Here is a 20,167-nt window from a genome sequence, read left to right on the forward strand (position 1 = left end):
ATATGTTCTTGGAGAGAGGATATCCTAAACAATCAGTACACAATATTTGTGAGGAAGTTAGGACTGGTTGGGGGGTTAAGTATAAGCTCCTCCTAGGAGATGTTAGTAGTCTGAGTAATGGTGATAGCAGGATTAACAATGCACAGATCTACAATAGGGGATGGTGATCTCATACAGATCTGGTGCTAGGGAAATTAAGGCTATCATAGCTAAGAATTGAGTTATCTTTAGGGGGACCCCAGAAATTATGGCATTTATAGGTAACAAACCACAGTTTCTTTATGAAACTGGTAGGAATGGTAAGCATCTTTTTGAACACAGTTTTATAAGAACCTCTATTAGTACATTGCCGTATGGAACATGCAAACAATGTTCCTATATTTTGCAAGAACAAAATGTTACCCTTCAAGGAATACCCTTCATGATTAGGTTAAAAAGGGGGAATTGTAATACTAGGGGTATTGTTTATATTGCAGCTTGTGACAGATGTGGTTATTTTTATGTGGGTAAAACTGAGACAATTAAAGAAGAGAATTTATGAACACATATCATATTTATAAAGGGAATGCCAACAATGCCTTGTTTAGACATACTTTAGAATGTCAAGGTTTCACAAAATTTAAGTTTGGTATACTTAAGGTAGTACCCTATAACCCAAGAGGTGGTTGGTGTGAATTGGAATTAGAATTAAAAGAGTTACAGTGGAAATAAGACTGAACTCTGTTAACTCTCCAGGCATAAATGAAAACCTATCTATGCTCCCTATTTTAAGAAGGAGAACATTGGAATTGTCGGAACTAATATATATATATATATATATATATATATATATATATATATATATATATATATATTTTTTTTTAACAACGTATGGTGCAGTGGTAGCGTTGTTGCCTCACAGCAAGAGGTTCTCCCGTTCGATTCTCGCCTGGAGTGCGGGGAGTGCCTTCTGTGTGGAATCTGTATGTCCTCCCCGTGGTTGGGTGGTGTTCGAAAGACATGCGTAAAATGGGCGTGCCTTTCTTGAAGGTTGGACATCAAGCTGACACCTCGGTGTTCGTGAAAATCTACTGCCAATCATTAGCGAACCGTAGTTCCGCTGTGGCGACCCCTAACCGGGAAAAGCCAAAAGACAACAACATGATGATTTATAAGATTCTTTGATGGATTATGTTTATGTAATTTTAGTATTAACTAGCTGTATGGACAGGCAACAACATGTTGACATTCTTATTTATGTTATTTGTATGTATTTTTATGTAGTTTTAGGTATTTTTTCCCATTGCCATTTTTTCAAGCTGTACTACAATTGTTTTTAATGAATTCTTTAATGTATTATTTGTTATAATAGGGATGTTTTAGTTGAATTTGAATGTTTCTTTAAGATAATGGTGGATTTAATCGGGTAATTAGTTATTTTATTATAAAAATATGGGATTTGTAATGCATTATTTGTTCTGAAGTACTCCCATGCGCTATTTGTATGGACGAAAGCACTTGACATTAAATAAAGCTTTAGATTAACATAAGATTTGTTGTTAGTGACTGCACCTAACTGTCATTTAGCTTGTTGGTCTTTGAGTGACTGTTCTCACTGTTTAGTTGGTCTTTTTTCTGCCACTTTTTATGCTGTTTTTGAATTATTCTGTAAAAATAGTCAAAGCCCTGCTTGCTAACCCTTGTTAACATTTGGGTAAAATCTGGATAAAACTGACTAGGCTTGTAAGGGCTCTTGAGGCATAAGCCTAGGAATCTGCTATAAACCTATATATAAAATAAATAAATATAATTTTTAATTTCCACATTTTTCACCAAAATTATACTGCTAAGATGAATAATCAATTATTTCAATGAATATTTCACTTTACATGTTCAACAAATGACTTCCAGTTCTGTTTAAACAAGTATTTTTCATCAAATATTCTCGAACAGAAATAAGTAAGTCATCTGTGAATGAACTTGGAAGAAGGAGAGTGATTTGGTGGGTAGCTGTTGTGAGAAGAGCTGTCCAAAGTAATGCAAACACAAGAGTTTGAAATGTACAGAACTCTTCTTCTCCTAAAGTGCAGTGACACTAGAAACGATTATATGAAGTAAAGGCTACAATGGATAAAGCTCACTGCTTGAGGTGTGTAGATAGTGTTACTATCTCCAAATTAAATAAAAAAGCACACAGCAGTCCATCACTTGCTGCAAATGCCTTTTCATGTTGTTTGCTTCACTGAAATGGCAATAGGCATTTTGAGGACTTTGCTGACAGAAAGTAAAGTAACCAACAAGCACTCTATTTGTCTAACAACAAAATAATGTCGTTTCATAATTTCATTTTTTTTTACTTTAATAAAAGAATGCCCGTGCAAAAGGAAATCCTGGCTCACATAATATTTTATTGCTTTTATCTTTTTACTTTAAAGTTTTTTTCTTTTGCTTGGGTCTTTTTTTTACTGCAGTTATCAAATTAATCAAATTATTTATATTACAAGTCATCTTGCCAAAGCAAAAAATATCAATGTCTGTGTTGAAATGTGTTTTTTTGTGTGTGTGTGTGTGTGTGTGTGTGTGTGTGTGTGTGTGTGTGTGTGTGTGTGTGTGTGTGTGTGTGTGTGTTTTGTGTGTTTTCTAAAGTTTAATAATAATTACTTCTCCTTTAAATCAGGTACTGATGAAAAAGATACAATAATACTGGTATTTTGAATGCTGCCTGGGTTAATATATTTATCCAGAGTTCACGTCTCATGTTCATAGTGACAACGTTTGAAACAAGATCCTTTCTGGAGCTTTATCATACCATGTTTGTGTTCTTATAAGCATTTAAGTATTAAGTTTTGATTCATAACTTTGGGGAATGTACCTGAAGTACCCTATCAACTGTGCATATAGGATTTTAACATTAGTTATGAAACATTTGTCATAGCAACTGCTAATTCAGTAGTTCAGCAGCAATGCAGAATTTGCATAGTAAAACAACTGATATGGGATTCCTTGATTTTTTGTTTTATTTGAAACTGTCCCAAAATGTAAAACTTTCATTATAGCATGTGTACAAGTCATACAAACAAGGCCTCTTGGTATAATTTATTTGTATCTCCTTATATGAACTTTGCTATTTTACTCTCCAGTTCAAAGCAAGATACCAGACAATAGATATTTAAAACCAGGAGACAGGTCAGAGAACCAAAACTGTACCTCTGAAGCTAAATTGTCTTTTGCTGAGTTATAGACCATGGTAATCTCCATAAAATGGGCAAGATATGCTAAAAGAGTGAATAGAGTAGTTTAAGATATAGTTGTAAATCTAAACCATAGAAAATAATAAGGCAATACCCAGAACCCACAAGAAGAGCAGTTTATCCAGGAAGTGAAGCACAAATTGGTAAACAGCACCCTATGAAGTAAAGCTGAATGGTTCATGGATGTGTGGCTGATAACACTGATTATACAACAATTATTCTGAAACAAGTTGTCTTACCTTTTGAAAATAAGGTCATTATATAGTAGCACTTGTTGCAGTAATTTCCTTGAGATAAGATGAGTCACAGAGATGCACATATTGTTATACGTACCAACACATATGCAGAGCCTTCTTATACTGCAGTAATGCTCCTGAAGATGAATCTAGGAAATAACTGTGGCACTGTGAAATGTTTTAAGTTTCATGATTATTTTACATATATGTAAATTAGAAACATTGAGATACCATAAAAGAAGCATTTGGTATGCCTGTTCCTTCAGTGTAGACACAGCATTCTTTTTTTAATAGGTTTGTTTGTGTCTTTCGGCTTATCCCGGTTAGGGGTCGCCACATCAGAACTCCGATCCGCTAATGATTGGTAGTGGATTTTTACATGCCGAGTTACCAGCCCTGACGCACAACCTTCAACGAAGGCACGCCCCATTCACTCATGCCTCCACACAGAAGATGCTCTAGCTGAGAATCAAACGGGAGAACGTCTTGCTGTGAAGCGACAATGCTACCGCAGCACCACCACCGCAGTACTGATAGGTAATGTTGCAAATTTACCATAAGTCTTATAAAGGTGCCAAGTTCAGTTTCTTTTTTGTGTGTGTGGTTAAACAGTCTTTTGGCAGTAGTAATTACATTTTACCACCACTAAAAAGAGTTGAATTAGCCAATCAAATGGTTGAATTACACAGGAGATTGGATGATATATTATATTTAAAATGGCCTACTGTCCTGAGTTGTACAATATTCTCAGTTAGTTATTATTTATTTGCAGTCATTATTTTAACAGGTAGTTTTTTATTCCTTGTTTGTTTGTTTTCCATGTAGCCATTGTTTGTAAAATCAATTGAACAGATCTCTATAAATATCAATCAAATTTATCATGTGTTAATGAATAGTATACGTTTTAGAGGGCTATCTCTCTGAAGGCCGACTCTCATAATATTGCCTTCAGAAGATCTATGATGTGGATGGCCATGGGGCATAAACATGATGAAAACTTTTATTCTAGAGGATAAAATAGTGGCATAACACACTACTAAAATTTAACACCAGGAAAATAAGTTTATACATAAGCTCCTCTGGTACCAAATCTGTTCCCTATATCTCAAAAGCAGTGTAAGTTTAATTTCAAAAATGGCTACAAAATGCCTCTAGTGCAGTTAAGTGGTATCTACTTATTCTATTAATCCTTTGATTAATCCTTTGATTAACATATTCATTTTTAGGACATTGGCTATATTGAACATAACAACACAATCCCAATCCTACTGCCTTCCCAGTCCTTTGGTTTTGTAATACACACTTTTATATCGACCTTACAGAGCTGAGTCTTAGGTTAGGGGAGGATTTTTAACATTTTAAGACTATGATCTGTGATTTAATAAATTACCTAATATCCCTTTCACAGTAAGACGTTGCCCTGTTCGATTCTCAACTAGAGCGTCTTCTGTGTGGAGACATGCATGAATGGGCGTACCTTCATTGAAGGTTGTGCATCAGGGCCAGCAACTCGGCAAGTAAAAATCTACTGCCAATCATTAGCGGACCAGAGTTCTGCTGTGGCAACCCCTAACCGGGAAAAGCCAAAAGACACAACAACAACCTAATATCCCTTTTAGTTGTTAGTACTTTGCTGTCTTTTAGTTAAATACTTCTGGAATATTTCAGAATACTGTGTACAGATAATTTATTATGCTGTAGTCATACTAGTTTATATAATGTCTGTAAAAGTGGCTTTGATATGAATAAGCTATTCAACAGTTGGGCATCTTTGGGGCTACATTTGTTATATATTTTCTTATTCTTATTAACAGAATCCAGATGCTCCATATCTTGGTGAGAATGCAGTGAAGGGGAATATGCAGCTTCCTGAGTAAGTTTAATATTGTATGCTTATAATTTATTTATTTTATTTATTTAACATTTGTTTACCAGGAAAGTCCAACTTGGAATGAAGCCAATTTTCAGCAGAGGCCCGGGGAGAAACAGTCCAGACACATGTCTTTGAAACATGAGAGGAAACTGACACGAATGCAGGGAGGACAAGAAGACTTCATACGGAAGGCACTCCAGCTGAGAATCGAACTGGAGAACCTCTTGCTGTGAGGTGACAATACTACCGCTGCACCACTGCACCATCCAATCATGTTCATAGCAACTCTTAAACAAAATAGGCACATTGCTTGATTAAGAAAATGATACAAGTAAGAGTTATGGATGAAAACATCATGTGCAACAGCTAAAATGCTCTGGTGGTCCTTTATTTCACAGTGGCAAAGCAGTTAGCATTATTTCTCACTTTTCCAGGTCTAGACATTCAATCCTGACTTTCAGTTGTTGTCTTTGAGGAGTCTGTGTGTTCGGCCTTTATCTCCTGCAGACATGCCAGTTGGTAGTCATTGAAACTACTCATATGCATACAGGGTTGTCCTTTACCACTGTGACCTGTGTAATGGCTGAAGAAGAGTAACTTATTCAATAAACACACAAACAATTTAAAACAGCCGTCTAATCATGTTTGCAACCAGTCCATTATCAAGCTTTATTTTGTTATTTATTTATTTTATTTTACATTTGTTGACCGGGATAGTCCGACTGGATACATGTCCATTTTCCCGGGGAGAAAAGCTCCAAGATAATAATACACATTGAACATTTAGTAAATGCTAGTTTCAAGCAGATTACAGTCATAAGCAATACCAGCATTTAGCACACATATAGTACTAACTTATTATAAAACACTTTACAAAACATGTGCTGAAAAACAACCACCGCAGCTATTTAAAGTGCAATTAATGTGTAAAATGAGCAATTCATTTAAATTATTTAGTACAGTTTTTTATATAATTTTCTTAAAATCAGGTCATCCTCAGTGTGCATGTTTATTCCTGGTCAGTTTTATTCATGCTTGCTTATTTATTCAAGCTTATTTATTTAGTATTTGTATTTATATTAAAATGTTTTTAAATATCTGTACTTTTGCTTTTAGAAACTAATTGATGTTTAGCATGTGACATTTCTAACAGTTGCACTTTAAATAGCTGTATTTTACATTAATTCTGTTTGTCTGATGAAGTCTTGTTCATAGAAGCAAGACAAAAGCGCTTACACAACTTGTTTTTTAGGAATGAATACCTGTCTCAGTGGATTATAACTTGCCTCAGTGGATTATATTTTGTTCCTTGGATTTGTCTTGCCACCTGTGGCTGTTTTTCAGCATTTGTTGCAGTTATTTTTTACAACTTTACAAAACATAACATTATTTTCAAAGTTAAACATACATAACATTAGATTCAGGTTTAAGACACACTGAGCAGCAGTTATAGAATTGACCCTTCCTAAAATGGAGTGTTAGAAAAAAAAGAGTTAGAAGTAGTTGAAGGTAAGGCACCTAAGAAATAGAGAGGTCACTAGTCGGGGTTAGTGCAAGGACATAACCAATGAGTTTTGAAGTATTTCTGGAGTTTGTTTTTGAATTGAGCTAGTGAGGGTGCTAGGGTTAAGTCAGCTGGGAGTCTGTTCCATATTTTTCCAACAGAGTTGGCAAACAGAGAGTCCCCAGCTGAGTAGTTGGATTTGTATGTTTGAGCTAGGAGTCTAGTGGATGATCGCAGTGGCCGGGTGCTGGTGTAGGGGATGATAATATTTTTAAGTGCATGTGTATTTTCTGGTTGGTAAAGGACTTTATGTGCCGCTATTAGCTGGTTGAACTGCAGTAGGCTTGGCAGTTCAAGCCATCCTAGGCGATTTAGGTTGTGACAGTTGTGTGTCCGGTAGGCTGTGCCAGTAGCAAATCTGTCAATATGGTTACAGCAGGATGATGGTTTATTAAGATCTGTTTTGTTTAAGTTGGAGAATAGAGGTGAGGCATACAGAAGAGTTGATAGCAGATGGGAACGGGCAGTTGCAATTCTAGCAAGTGGGGTAAGGAAAGGTTTGATTCTGTAAAGAGAGTCAAGTTTTTTATTAATGGTTTTGATAGTTTGATTGATATGCGCATCAAACTTCAGGTTATTATCAACTATGACACCCAGTAGTTTAGTTAGGGCTTCTGGGGAGATGATAGTACCATTGATAGCAGTTATGTTGAAGGATGGCAGGGGGGTCCTGCATGTGAGGGGGAAGAGGAGCAACTTAGTTTTGTTGGGGTTTAGGATTAGATGTTGATTGGAGAGCTGTAAATGGCTTTTATTCAAAATGTAAATAATAACCCACTTGAAGAGTCATCTCATGACATCATCATGTTGTCAAACTTTTAAAAGTTCGAACATCGTATGGTTGACAACATATGATTGAACTTTTAAACGTTTGAACGTTTCAACGGAGATCTCCGTACAGAGCGGAATGGGAAGATTTCCCTTTCTGCACTGTAGTGCGATCTCGGAGTTGGTTTATTTAAAGAGCGGGGAGTATGGGGGGCACAGACCCCCATGAGTGGGGTACAGGGGGCTTGCCCCATTACTTAAACCGTTCAGGTAGGTTTTTTTCTTTGGTTTATTTTTTTATTACATTTTTGAACTTTTAAAAGTTCGATCATATGGTGTCGACCATATGACGTTCGAACTTTTAACAGTTCGATAATGTAATATAGACGCTCGTCTCATCATGAAGACACAAAACAAATCCCAGAAAACAACAAAAGAAGAAAACGTATTGTTATAATAAACCAGCCTGAAACTGACTATATGCAAAATTGAACAGGTGCTTTTACGCCTGACTCTGTTTTGACTCCAGGGGAGTCAAACAGAATTTGTAAAATGTTAGGTCATACAAACATAAAGATAACATGTTTAAGGAAGGTAATCTAAATTAGATCTTTTGGCAGCTTTACTGTATAATCAGTCAATATGACATTCAATTTAGTTTGCCAATAGAAACATATATAGCTACTTATGCAGACAGATAGACAGCTAGAAACACAAATAGCTAAAACTCTGCTTGTTTTTGCAGGCTTAACATTTCTGTCTTAAAGCTAACATTCTGTTTACCCCTTTTTTCTTTTCTTTTTTACATGTTTTGTTAATATATGCCAGAGACTAAAAGAGGGTACCCTGGTACCCTGTGTGTCATAATGCATCTTAACTGAATGTTCAAGTATGAAGACATGGATTAGTAAACAAGACAGCATAATAACATGATGTCATCATGATTTGCTTAGAAATATTTTGTTTATACCTATGTTAATGTGTTTTGGGTAAAAGGTGTAAAACATTTAGGGTTTTATTAATTACCTTAAATAATATTTGATTAGCTGAACAATGAAAACTCATTAAAAATACATAACTTAATTATCACATACCACAGCCTCACTCACCTACCTGAAAGCACATCAAATGCTTACAGTAAACTTAGCCACCTGTTAAATTTACTAATCAGATATGGGAGAATGCTGTCCTGCCATGCAATTGACTGTCTCAAACATTTCTAAAATTCTACTTGTACCACCAGAAGTGGAGTACCTAGTTATTTCCTCCTTGCAATATCATTGAACCAGTGCTCACACACTTGATAGCAGAGACAGAACTTTCACATTTCTGGTCTACACATACTCTGAAGCACATCAGGTTTGAGAAATTATACTTGGTAAATGATTTAGGATTTCACAGCCAGTTACTGGCCAAACATTTAGAGATACAAATGTGCATAATATCAGATGAGTGCTATCTCATTAAATATTAACTAGAGGCTGCCAGTTGAAATTGATGAAAGCCTGCACCAACTGCTACCCACAATTCAATACAACTAAGTCACTGTACAACATAGCTCCTTAACTGGAGCACCATGTGTATGGGGGTGAGAAAAGGGATTCAGTGCCAGTGCATAACCATTCTCTGAGGGAAAAACACAACACAGTCAGGTGAGCAATCCTCCACCGTACACAATAGATTTAAAATTTATTATATGGATACATTAGTCGACCATAAATATATAACCCCAATGCAAAACATGACATATAACATAAACACAAAATGTTTGAAATATTTTTTATTTTTTTTAATCAATGTCTAACAAAGATAGAGACGTGGTTAGGTAGAGAAACATGTGAAATTAAATAATAAGGCACCCTGGCCAGGAATAATTCATTTCAATATTATACCACATGACATGCACAATTAAAACCTGTTTAGTAACTGCTTTTTTTTTCTTTTTCTTTGATGCTAAAGTACAATGATCCATAAAATTCATAAATAAAACATTAAATTCATAACATATAAATGGTCTAAAGCATCTTCTGACATAAACTATGAATTATTTTTAAATCATATTATTTTTAGTAAAGTAATATTACCAACAATATTACATCAAATAACATCAACAGAAATGTTCAAATTAATGTTTTTCATCTTTAATTTTTTGCTCATCCTATATGTTTAGTATAGTAATGCTAAATATATATATATATATATATATATATATATATATATATATATATATATATATATATATATATATATATATATATCGTTTTTGTGTGGTTTTCTTGACCTAAATTAGTGTTGATTTCTGAAAAAGGAGATTATGTGCTCATTTTAAGGATTTAAAGATCACAAGACAATTTCTTATTAACCCATAAATTTCATTTAGATTTAGACATTTTGTTCATCTTTATGCAACGTTGTTAATTATATAAACAATTTTAATTTTAGAAAACCATTTAATAAATGTGTTTTAAAACTTAGAATAACATTTATTCTATGACAGCTGTTTTAAAATATGCATTGCTTTGAATCATTAGATGTCACAGTCAATTCAAAAATATTTTTCTTTCTTTAAACTTTAGTATATAATGAATTGTATTATTTAATTATCACTGAATATTAGAATCATTTTATTTAATTATCACTAACAATTTTATATTGTTTTCCGGCTTGAATTATAAATAGCTGTTGGTTAAAGTAAGAAAAAAAAAACATGCATCTAACCTGAAAGTTTGTATAGCTCTAAACTAGGAAATTGTAATACTCCTGCTAGATTACTTTCAATCTAACTTTACTTGGAATATACCAAAATGTAGAGTTTTGACATTTTGTTAACTGTAATTATTACAGAAAATTAACTGAAGTGAATAAATGATATAATTGTTGGCATTAGAACCATTTTGATAATAGTAAGACTATTGTGTTATTCATTTATTTCCCAAAAGCTGTTGGGTACTTGTAGAATTCAAAATATAAATTATTTATTTATTTAGCATTTGTTTACTGGGAAAGTCCAACTTGGAACAAAGCCAATTTTCAGTGGAGGCCCAGGGAACAACACTCCAGATAGATGTATGTCTTTGTAACATGGGAGGAAACTGGAGTACCCAAAGAAAACCCACACGAATGCAGGGAGGGCATGCAGACTCAACACAGAAGGCACTGCAGCTGAGAATTGAACCAGAGAACCTCTTACTGTGAGGCAACAATGCTACTGCTGCACCACTACATCACCCAAGACTACAGTTAGTACATTTATTAGAAAAAAAAGTATAGATTCGTAAGCTATTAGAAGAACCAGAATAGGTTCTTAATGCATTTAATATATCAATATGAGCAGACACCTGGAGAAACCAACTACATAAATAATTCTAACTACAATTAACTATTGAAACTTGAGGCTTGCTCATATTTATTTATTTATTTTTAATTTGTTAACCGGGTAGAGCACTAATCCCATTGGACCTATTTCATTCTCAGAATGAGGTAAATGCAATATATACATAACATGAAACTTCCAGACACTGGACCCAACCCACTTTGGTTTTGTCAAAGGCAAGTCATACCTAATTAACCTGATGTACTTCTTTGAGAAGGTCACCAAAGCAATGGATGAAGGAAAAAATGTACACACTGCCTATGTTGACCTGGCCAAGGCATTTGACACAATACCACATATGAACATTGTGACAAACTCAAGAGGTTAGGTATGAACCTTTATGTCACCTGGTGGATAGCCAGCTGGCTCACAGATAGGACCCAGGAAGTTTGAATTGAGGAGTCCACCTCTACAAAAAAGCCAGTCACAAGTGGAGTTCATCAGAGATTCTCTGAAGTCAAGTCCAATGTCAGTGGCCTCTGGCTGACTGAGTTTGCAGATGATTGCAAATTAAGAGTAGTCATAGAATCTGCCGCCAACACAAATATTCTCCAGGAAGGGCTGCCACAGATAAATAACTGTTGTCAAAGCCATGGACTAAAAGTAAATGCTAAGAAATGCATAATAATATCCTTTGGGAAGTCATCCACCTCTGGTAACCATCATGTTGACAGCACACCCCTAAGAGTTGATCCAGTAGTCAGGGACTTGGGGGCACACACTGACAGTAATCTAGCCTGTGGCCATCATGTGTCTGCAGTAGTGAGGCAATCCTTCTATATTGTGCAACTTTAAACAAAGGCATGATATCTAGGTCCAAGAAAGTCATAGTTCCACAGTATTTGGCATTCAATAGACTTATCATTAAGTCCAGTGCCCCGTCTGGTATGTACCTAACCAGACACAACCAACAACTGGAGTGACCACAGAGGTTCCTCACTAAAAGAATACAGAGCATAAGTGAGATGTCCTATGCAGACCACCTCAAGGCCCAATCCCTGTATTCCGTCTCCTGTCTCCTTCAGGCTGTTGAGGGGAGATCTATGCCTGGCATACAAGGCATTATCAGACCTCTTGGATATCTGCAAATCAAGTCTCATCATAATTATCCATTCTAAAGACTCAAACTTTGCCTTTGACATAAATAGAGCCTGCTAGATAGACAGAGAATGTATCCTAGAGACTACCTCTTCGCTGGAACAGGCTGCCATCCATGTGAAGCAGAGTTCCTCCCTAATCCAATTTGCATGTACCTTGGACACTTGGATGAGGAAAAGGAAATTCATTCCTGGTTTGGCACCTACGTCTTTAATGGACACAGGCTGCCTGTAAATTTTCATCTCCTAGACCCCTGCTTATAAATGTTTCATCTCTTTAGCCCCTACTTACACTTATCAAGGTTACCAGAACTTGTCAGAGATTTTGGATGCATGGCTAGGCTTAAAAAGACCCTAGTGGTTTTTAGCCTCGTATACACCTATGAATCTATGAAGTTGTCTTTTTTGAGGAGTTTAGCAGTAATTGTTTATAAATGACCCATTGAATAAGGGCATGAAAGGCAGCCTGAAGTTTGAGTTCAAGACAAGAGAGAGAGTGGTTGGAGCAGAATAGGACCACGCCATCAGCATAAAGCAGGAGAATAAGATAGAGTTAATCAAAATGAGGTTTGTTAATATGGATAGAAAAAAGTAGAGGTGCCAGAATAGATCTTTGGGGGATACCTATTTGCAGAGTTACTGATTTAGAGGTTGATGAACTGAAATTCACTGACAAGTGGTGATTAGATTGGAAGTTTTTGAATCACGGCAGTGTGTCATCACTAATGCCTATTTTAGTAAGATGGTTTAGGAGAACTGAGTGACTGATAAAATCAAAGGCTCTGGTGAGGTCAACAAAAAAAGCTCCAGAATTAGGCCTTTGTCCATTCCAAGAAGAATGTTGTTCACGAGTATCCAGATAGTTGTGGAGCTACTGTGATCAGACCAAAAGCCATGCTTCTTTTGAGAGAGAAGGTGGTATTGGTTGTGGTGTTGGTTAATATATTGAGTGAGTTGCAAGTAAAGTCATTTTTCCAGAATATTTCCTAAGGTAGGGAGAATAGCAATGGGACTAAAGTCTGATTGATTTGAGAGACTGAGTTTCTAAGGAAGAGGTTTTACAGCAGTATTTTAACAGATATTAGGCATAATATTAAATGTAAAGTAAGTTGCAGATGCGTTTCAAAGATTATTTATCCAAAAACTAACTATAAATCAAAAATAAATTATTAGATGTAACATTTCTCTTAATGTCTGGATAGCAGGGTTATAAATAATGAACTAGACACCGCAGGATTGAATCTAGAGCAATCATTTATTTGCAATAAATATTTATTTATCTGCAAACAATATGTATCACTATTTGCTAAAAGTCCAGTTACTAATATAAATAGCTGTGTAAATTGGTAGGCAACCTTGTGGTATACAACATAAAACCTTAATTCTAAATCATAATCTATATCTCGTGTATACTGAGCTATGATTATTAGTATGACTTTTTGTGAAGCAAAATAAAAAATATAAGGAAAGTTTACTTTTTAATACTTCAAAAAGAAATAAAATAGACAGAAAATAATGAGGACATAATTTTTAACATCCTTTATTACCTTCATGCATGAATTATCACCATATTCAAACTAGAAAACAGAACACCCCAATTTATTTTTCAACTCTTTTCAGGCTTATGCAGGATCAGCCTGGAACAAGTTGCATCTGCAATCCATGAAAATGTTGCCTGGGATAGAGGAAGGCCTACCATATCAGTAAGCCCTAACATGAGCAGTCAGCCACTTACATATGCCTTTCCTGATTCAGAGAGAGTCCCACGGCAGTGATTCTACACAGGTAGTTGAATCTCGAAGGTGGGATATCTCCATGGCCATTCCTTGGGGTACAGGAAAGCCTACCATATCCGTAAGCCCTAGCATGAGCAGTCAGCCACTTACAGATGCCTTTCCTGATTCAGAGAGAGTCCCACGGCAGTGATTCTACACAGGTAGTTGAATCTCCAAGGTGGGCTATCTCCACAGCCATGGTAAATATTAATGAGGCATTACAGGGAGTGGCTAATTCTAATTAGCTATTAAGTTCTTCCCCAAAACGAATGTGAGAAGGAATTAACACAGAATTTTTGGCTTTGTAAACTGGTACAGTCGGATGTATTAGGTAACATGTCCATAATACTGCAATACATCATTATAGTCAACTGGTAAGACTACATTAGTAGTAAAAAACAGATAGAGCTCACATGTAAAGGTTGGAAATGTAAAATCCAATGTAGAGAATATAAGCAGTCCAACAATCCAAAGTGTCTGACGCTTCCTGGTTTAAATGGCAAAGTGTCTTTGAAGCCCATATTAAGGACTCAGAAGCTGCCTCATTAGTTTTAATATTTTATTGATTATATGTTTTATATTTAAATGTTTTTACATTGTGTGAGCTGAGAGGTTTTAGTTTTACTACTGAATTTTATAGTATTGCATGTTTAAGAGGGTGTGTTGTCTTATGTGAATGCTGATTTGGTTAATGCTTTCTGACATCACTGTTTGACTGTTTAAATATTTTTTGGCACTTTTTATCAGTGGTCTGATGAAACTATAGTTGTAGTGAAAGCACTTATCTCATTAAACTTTATTTATTTTTTGCAACCCTCCGTGTGGCGGTTGGATTGTTGGATTGCTTATATTCTCTACATTGGTAAGACTATATGACTGGCAGGTTAGGAAAGATGAAGAAAAGATGTAGTGGTGGTGTGTGTGTGTGTGTGTGTGTGTGTGTGTGTGTGTGTGTGTGTGTGTGTGTGTGTGTGTGTGTGTGTGTGCACGCACAAGTGTTTTTGTGTGAATGGGTGAGTGTGTCTGTGATTGAAGGAAGGGGGTTCCTAATGACTGCATGTCTGTGTGTGGGGTATGGAATATTTGAGTGAGTGGCTGCGTGTGTGAATGTCTGCTGGTATAGAGGAGGTGTCTGTGTCAACACATTGCTTAGACTGTGAGTGGTAATTACCCTCAAAGATGTTGTTTAAAACTGACTGTGATTACACCTGATTCAGAGACATTCGAATTAGTCATTAATGAGATCTTTCTCTTTATAGCTAAACTTGTTTATGAATCAGATTTACATGATTATGCAAACTGCCACTTTTGACTGCAACAGTTTATAGGATCATAGGATATTACCAGGCTGTCGACCCAGAGGTTATTTTAAGCCTAGTAGTTTCATCCCAATGTAATACCATAGAAATGCTACTCAATAACCAAGATTGCATCTAGTGATGACTGCCCATATCCAGGAGGGTTGTGGGCACTATCTCCAGTAACAACTTACGGTGCCCTATCCACTCATTCAGGTTTCTCTTTAACAGTGTCATAGAGGTGCACTGTTTTACATGAATTGGTAGCCTGTTCCAAAGATGCGGCAGTCACTGGGAGATAAATCTGTCCTTCCAGTATGTCCTATTTAAGTCGCAAGCCATATTTAGGTCCCTGGAACAGTTAGCGCTAGTCCCATTTGCTCCCCTAAGAAGTCTATACAATACAGAGTATAGTGAGAGGGACTTTAGTCAGTCTGTGGAAGTCACACTCTGGAGCCCCTTGATCTTCTTTGTTAGAAACCTCTGAGGTCTCCCTAATTGCTGCAGGTGCTTAGTATGGTACATGCTGAATGGGGCATTATACTCAATTATGGGTAGGATAAGTTCCGAGTAGAGGGGGGTTATAACTTCTTTTGCTCTCAAGATGATGCCTTTATTAATCAAGTGTTCTATGTAGAATGCTTTCTCCTTACTACAGTAGACTCATGGTGGTCAAAATTAAGGTCAGAGTCAACTTGTTATCCCAAGTCCCTTACTACTTCATGGGTACTTAGGGTATTGCTATTGATTTGATAGTGTGAAGGGACATTGTTTGTACCGAAGGCAATAATGATGCATTTCTTTGCATTCAGTTTGAGACTATGACTAATACACCAGTTGTTGGCCTGTGTGAGACCCTCCTGGAGTATACTGACATAATTTGGAGATTCAGTGATTGCACCTTGTTTGCAGTCGTCTGGAAATTTGGTCAGCCACAACCCCTTAGCTTTGATCCGAACATCTGAGAAGTATTTACCAAATAGCAGGGGGGCCCAGCACTGACCTCTATGGCACCCCACTGGTAACTGGTCTACTGGTTGATGTGGAGTCACCCACTTTGGTAGTGTGTTCATGGTTTATGAGCCAGTTGACAACCCATCTTACAATGAAGGGGCTTACTTTCAGTTTGCTAAGTTTATGTCCAGGGTTTGGTGGACTTTAGAACTGTATTCAATAATAAAGCAGGTTGTCTATGATTTAGGCAGAAGGAGGCATGATACAAGCTCCTAGATGGCCTATCAAAGGCTTACAACTTTGCCTACTCTTATTATGTAACACTGTAGCATATTAAACTGATTATGTTTATTGACTTCCTTGTATTATCATTTGTTTATCTGTTCACAAAAAATCCAGTTACAATAATCAATATTAATATATTGAATAATTGTTAAAAGTACATGAAAATGATACAATCAGAATTGTAATCAGTATTGAAACGTGACGCCGGTCTATAATTTTCAGCTAAGCAATGTTTTTAACAGTTTTAGATGTCCCAGTTATTGGTAGGGAAATATTTTTTTTTTTGCTTCAGAATAATTATTTTCTTGTATCCATCCATCCATCTCCTCTTTTTCCCATTTTTGCACATGGGATTGGGGTGTCACACCAACAGTGACAATCATCTAGCGTCAAGGTTTACACTGCCGGGTGGCTAGCCCTGCCATGGTAATTGCTATTATAAAATGTGATGCTTGTTTTAATGGGTGTTTTCTTTTTAATAGGGGGAACTTGTAATCCAATTAGTAGTCCATCATATTGTGAAACTTTTTCAGTTTTAAACAAATGTAGTCTTCTATCTCACTTAGATAAAAAGATATTATAATGACCATATTACAATCCAATTAATTAGGTAAATGGAATTTCATGAAAAGCATGTTTAATATCCTAGATTTGAAAATTCTCTGCTCCTTCAGAAAATTTGGTCAATTGTTATTGTAAAGTTTAAACATTTGTTTCTGTTCAATAAACTCTGTTTTAAGTATTGTTTATCACATGCAATTTTTATTCCTTTTCTATTTTTGAATTTTCTTTCCTTTTTGTAAATTAGAATACACATAAATGCTCTGTTTTATTTGCATAGGCTATTCTATTCTCATATTAGTGCAGTTAAAATGAGCAGCTTTTAAACCTTTTTTTTCAATGCAGTTGGACAAAACTGAGTTGGCTTTTATTGTGTAACTCCAGTGTGCACTGCTGTGGGATCTTTTATTTTTCTGTACTGTTCTGTGACCAAGAGATTGTTATATATATAAGCAAGGGTGTGACGTCCCTCAGGAGGCAGAGCAGGGGGGCTTGGTCTTCTGCAGACTGTTCTCCTTTTTATTGTGCTTAAAGAGTTATAAAATGTAATGATAAATGAGCATTATATGTGCGTTCCCTGAGCTGGCAGCTTGTAAATGGGGCAGGAGATATGGTCTTCTGTAACACAGTATAAAACTAATAAGATCAAACAAAACAACGTATTTCTGATTCCCTTTGCAGTCTGTTATATTAGGTTAGGGAACAAGACTTTGGCCCCTCCCCCACATGCACACATATACAACCAGGTCATTATGTGTGCAAAAAAAGAATGTCAAGAAATCGAGTGAAAATTTATTCCATTTTGAAAATATTTAAAATATTATCAAGAACCCTCTCATAGGTCTTTGCAGAACCTGAGACTTTACCTCCTCTGATTTATTGCCAGTTACAGAGAAAAAAAGTAGGTGCACAAAGTGTTTTACAGCCTTGAAAGCTATAATATACATAACACTGCCATACAAGCAATGGTCAGAAAAGAAGTACCTCTGATAAACCAACAACTTCAAAAATTGGTTGGCATTTCACAGTGCCTCTGCTTTTCCTGTGGTAGTGTGAAACGTATTATAGTTTTCAATGCTGTGAAACATTTCTGAGATTGTTCCCCAGTGGATGACAGGTGTGCTGCAGAATGAGGCTAAATCATAAGCTTGAAATGTGCATAACAACATTGTTATTTACTCTTCTGATGTCAAAAGATTATATATTATTATTTTTTTTTTACAAATTTCCAAGCATGAGTCCCACACTCTGTTTTGTCAAAACAAAGTCAATTGTTCTGTATCATTCAAAATGTAAATAAGTGGAAATAAATGGCAATGTGTTTTACTCTCCTAATATATTTGCAGTATTAATTGCATTGATGTACTTGATATTAGGATGTGTCTAATTCCCAAGAATTACCACACCTCTTTTCATTTTGGGTTCATATGAATAATACTGTCCTATGAAATACACCAGAGTGGCATTAAGCTCTTTGCATTCCCCAACGTGCAATATACCTCTGCCATGGTTCCACAAGTATCAGAATACAGTAGTACCTCCCTTTTAACGTTATTTCTTATTTCATGGTTTTCTTTTTGCCAATGTGACTTGGCATAGACCTGAATATGTATTATAATAGTAGAGGGTATTAGGCAGCTGATGAATAGATTAGGGCTAGTGAATAAGGCCATTCACTGAGGGCAGCAGAAGTAAATCATTGAGACACATGCCTGGTGTCAAAGCCATGGCCTCAAGCTCACTGCCAAAAAGTGCATTATCATCCCTTTTGGTAAAAACTCTGTACCCATGAACTACCATATAGGCGGTTGTCTACTTAACACCGAAAGTGGGATAAGAGACCTTGGGACACAGGTGGACAGTAGTCTCTCCTTTGATAATCACATCGCCACAGTAGTCAGGAAATCCTTCTACAGGGCACACCTCATCACAAAAGGTTTCTCATCCAGGAAAAAAGAGGTCATTGTTCACTCTACTCGTCACTCATTAGACCCATTATAGAGTACAACGCCCCTTTTGGTATGTACCTCACAAGACATCTACAACAACTAGAAAGGCCACAGAAATACCTCACAAAGAGGATTATCAGCCTCAAACAGATGCCCTACACAGACTATCTCAAAAAACTCCAGCTTTACTCCATCGCATATTGCCTACTCAGAGGTGATCTCTGCCTAACATACAAAGCAATGTCAAACCCAGAGCTGTTGGACATGGTCCACTTAAATTAATCTCAATCCCTCTGAGCTACACGCTTTAGGGACCTAAACCTTGTCACCACAATAAACAGAACATGCTGGAGGGACAGATTCCTGTCCCTGAGACTTCCCATACTCTGGAACAAACTACCTATCTATATCAAACAAAGTTCCTCATTAGCACTCGTCAAGAAAAATCTTGATGATTGGATGGGAGATAGGAAATTCACCCCGGGGATCACTTCTGTGGCTCTGCTTGACAGGAGCACAGGAAAATAATTTTCTTGTGTGGTGAAAGCCAGAGTACCTTTTTGGCTAGACTTATATAAGCCCTAGGGCCAATAGCCTAGCACCTGCCTATGAACCAACCACCTCCAATATGCACTCACTGTTAGAATAATAAAGTGGGCAAAGATACTTAACAAATTAAAAAGGATGACTGAGTCTTAACTAACTAACTTACCAACTAAATAAATAAATTACTTACCTTTTTGGCTAGACTTATGTAAGCCCTAGGGCCAATAGCCTAGCACCTACCTATGAACCAACCACCTCCAATATGCACTTACTGTTAGAATAATAAAGTGGGCAAAGATACTTAACAAATTAAAAAGGCTGACTGAGTCTTAACTAACTAACTTACCAACTAAATAAATAAAATACTTACCCTCAACATAAATTATTCCTACTACAGTTGACACACAAGTACTACAGTCTAAAATCTAGTACAGGTAACACTGAGGTGCTGAATATGAGGAGGCAGTGTGATGCTCCGATCACTGGAGGAATAAGAGCTGTCAGGTAATACTAGTTAAGGGAGTGGTCACTGTCACTGTACTCAGTAGAGTACAGACTACTTACAGGAGACTTTTGCCTGGCCTACAGAGCAATCTCAGATCCAAACCTTATGTCAAATGGGACAAGGCTCACCCGCTCTAGGGACCTTAACCTGCTA

The 20,167-nt window shown here is 36.3% G+C and overlaps 1 protein-coding gene across 4 annotated transcripts in view; it reads left to right on the forward strand.

Moving 5' to 3' along the window:
• LOC122789381 overlaps positions 1–20,167 on the forward strand; it is a 475,956-nt gene that overhangs the window by 424,269 nt on the left and 31,520 nt on the right. For all 4 annotated transcript variants that reach the window (XM_044056787.1, XM_044056786.1, XM_044056784.1 and 1 more), the window contains exon 4: positions 5,281–5,339. In XM_044056787.1, the coding sequence (XP_043912722.1) occupies positions 5,281–5,339 (59 nt within the window). The remainder of the gene's footprint in view (positions 1–5,280; positions 5,340–20,167) is intronic.

This window comes from Protopterus annectens, chromosome 14.part0 (genome assembly GCF_019279795.1).
Source record: "Protopterus annectens isolate FY-2018-M chromosome 14.part0, PAN1.0, whole genome shotgun sequence".
Classification (NCBI taxonomy): domain Eukaryota; kingdom Metazoa; phylum Chordata; order Ceratodontiformes; family Protopteridae; genus Protopterus; species Protopterus annectens.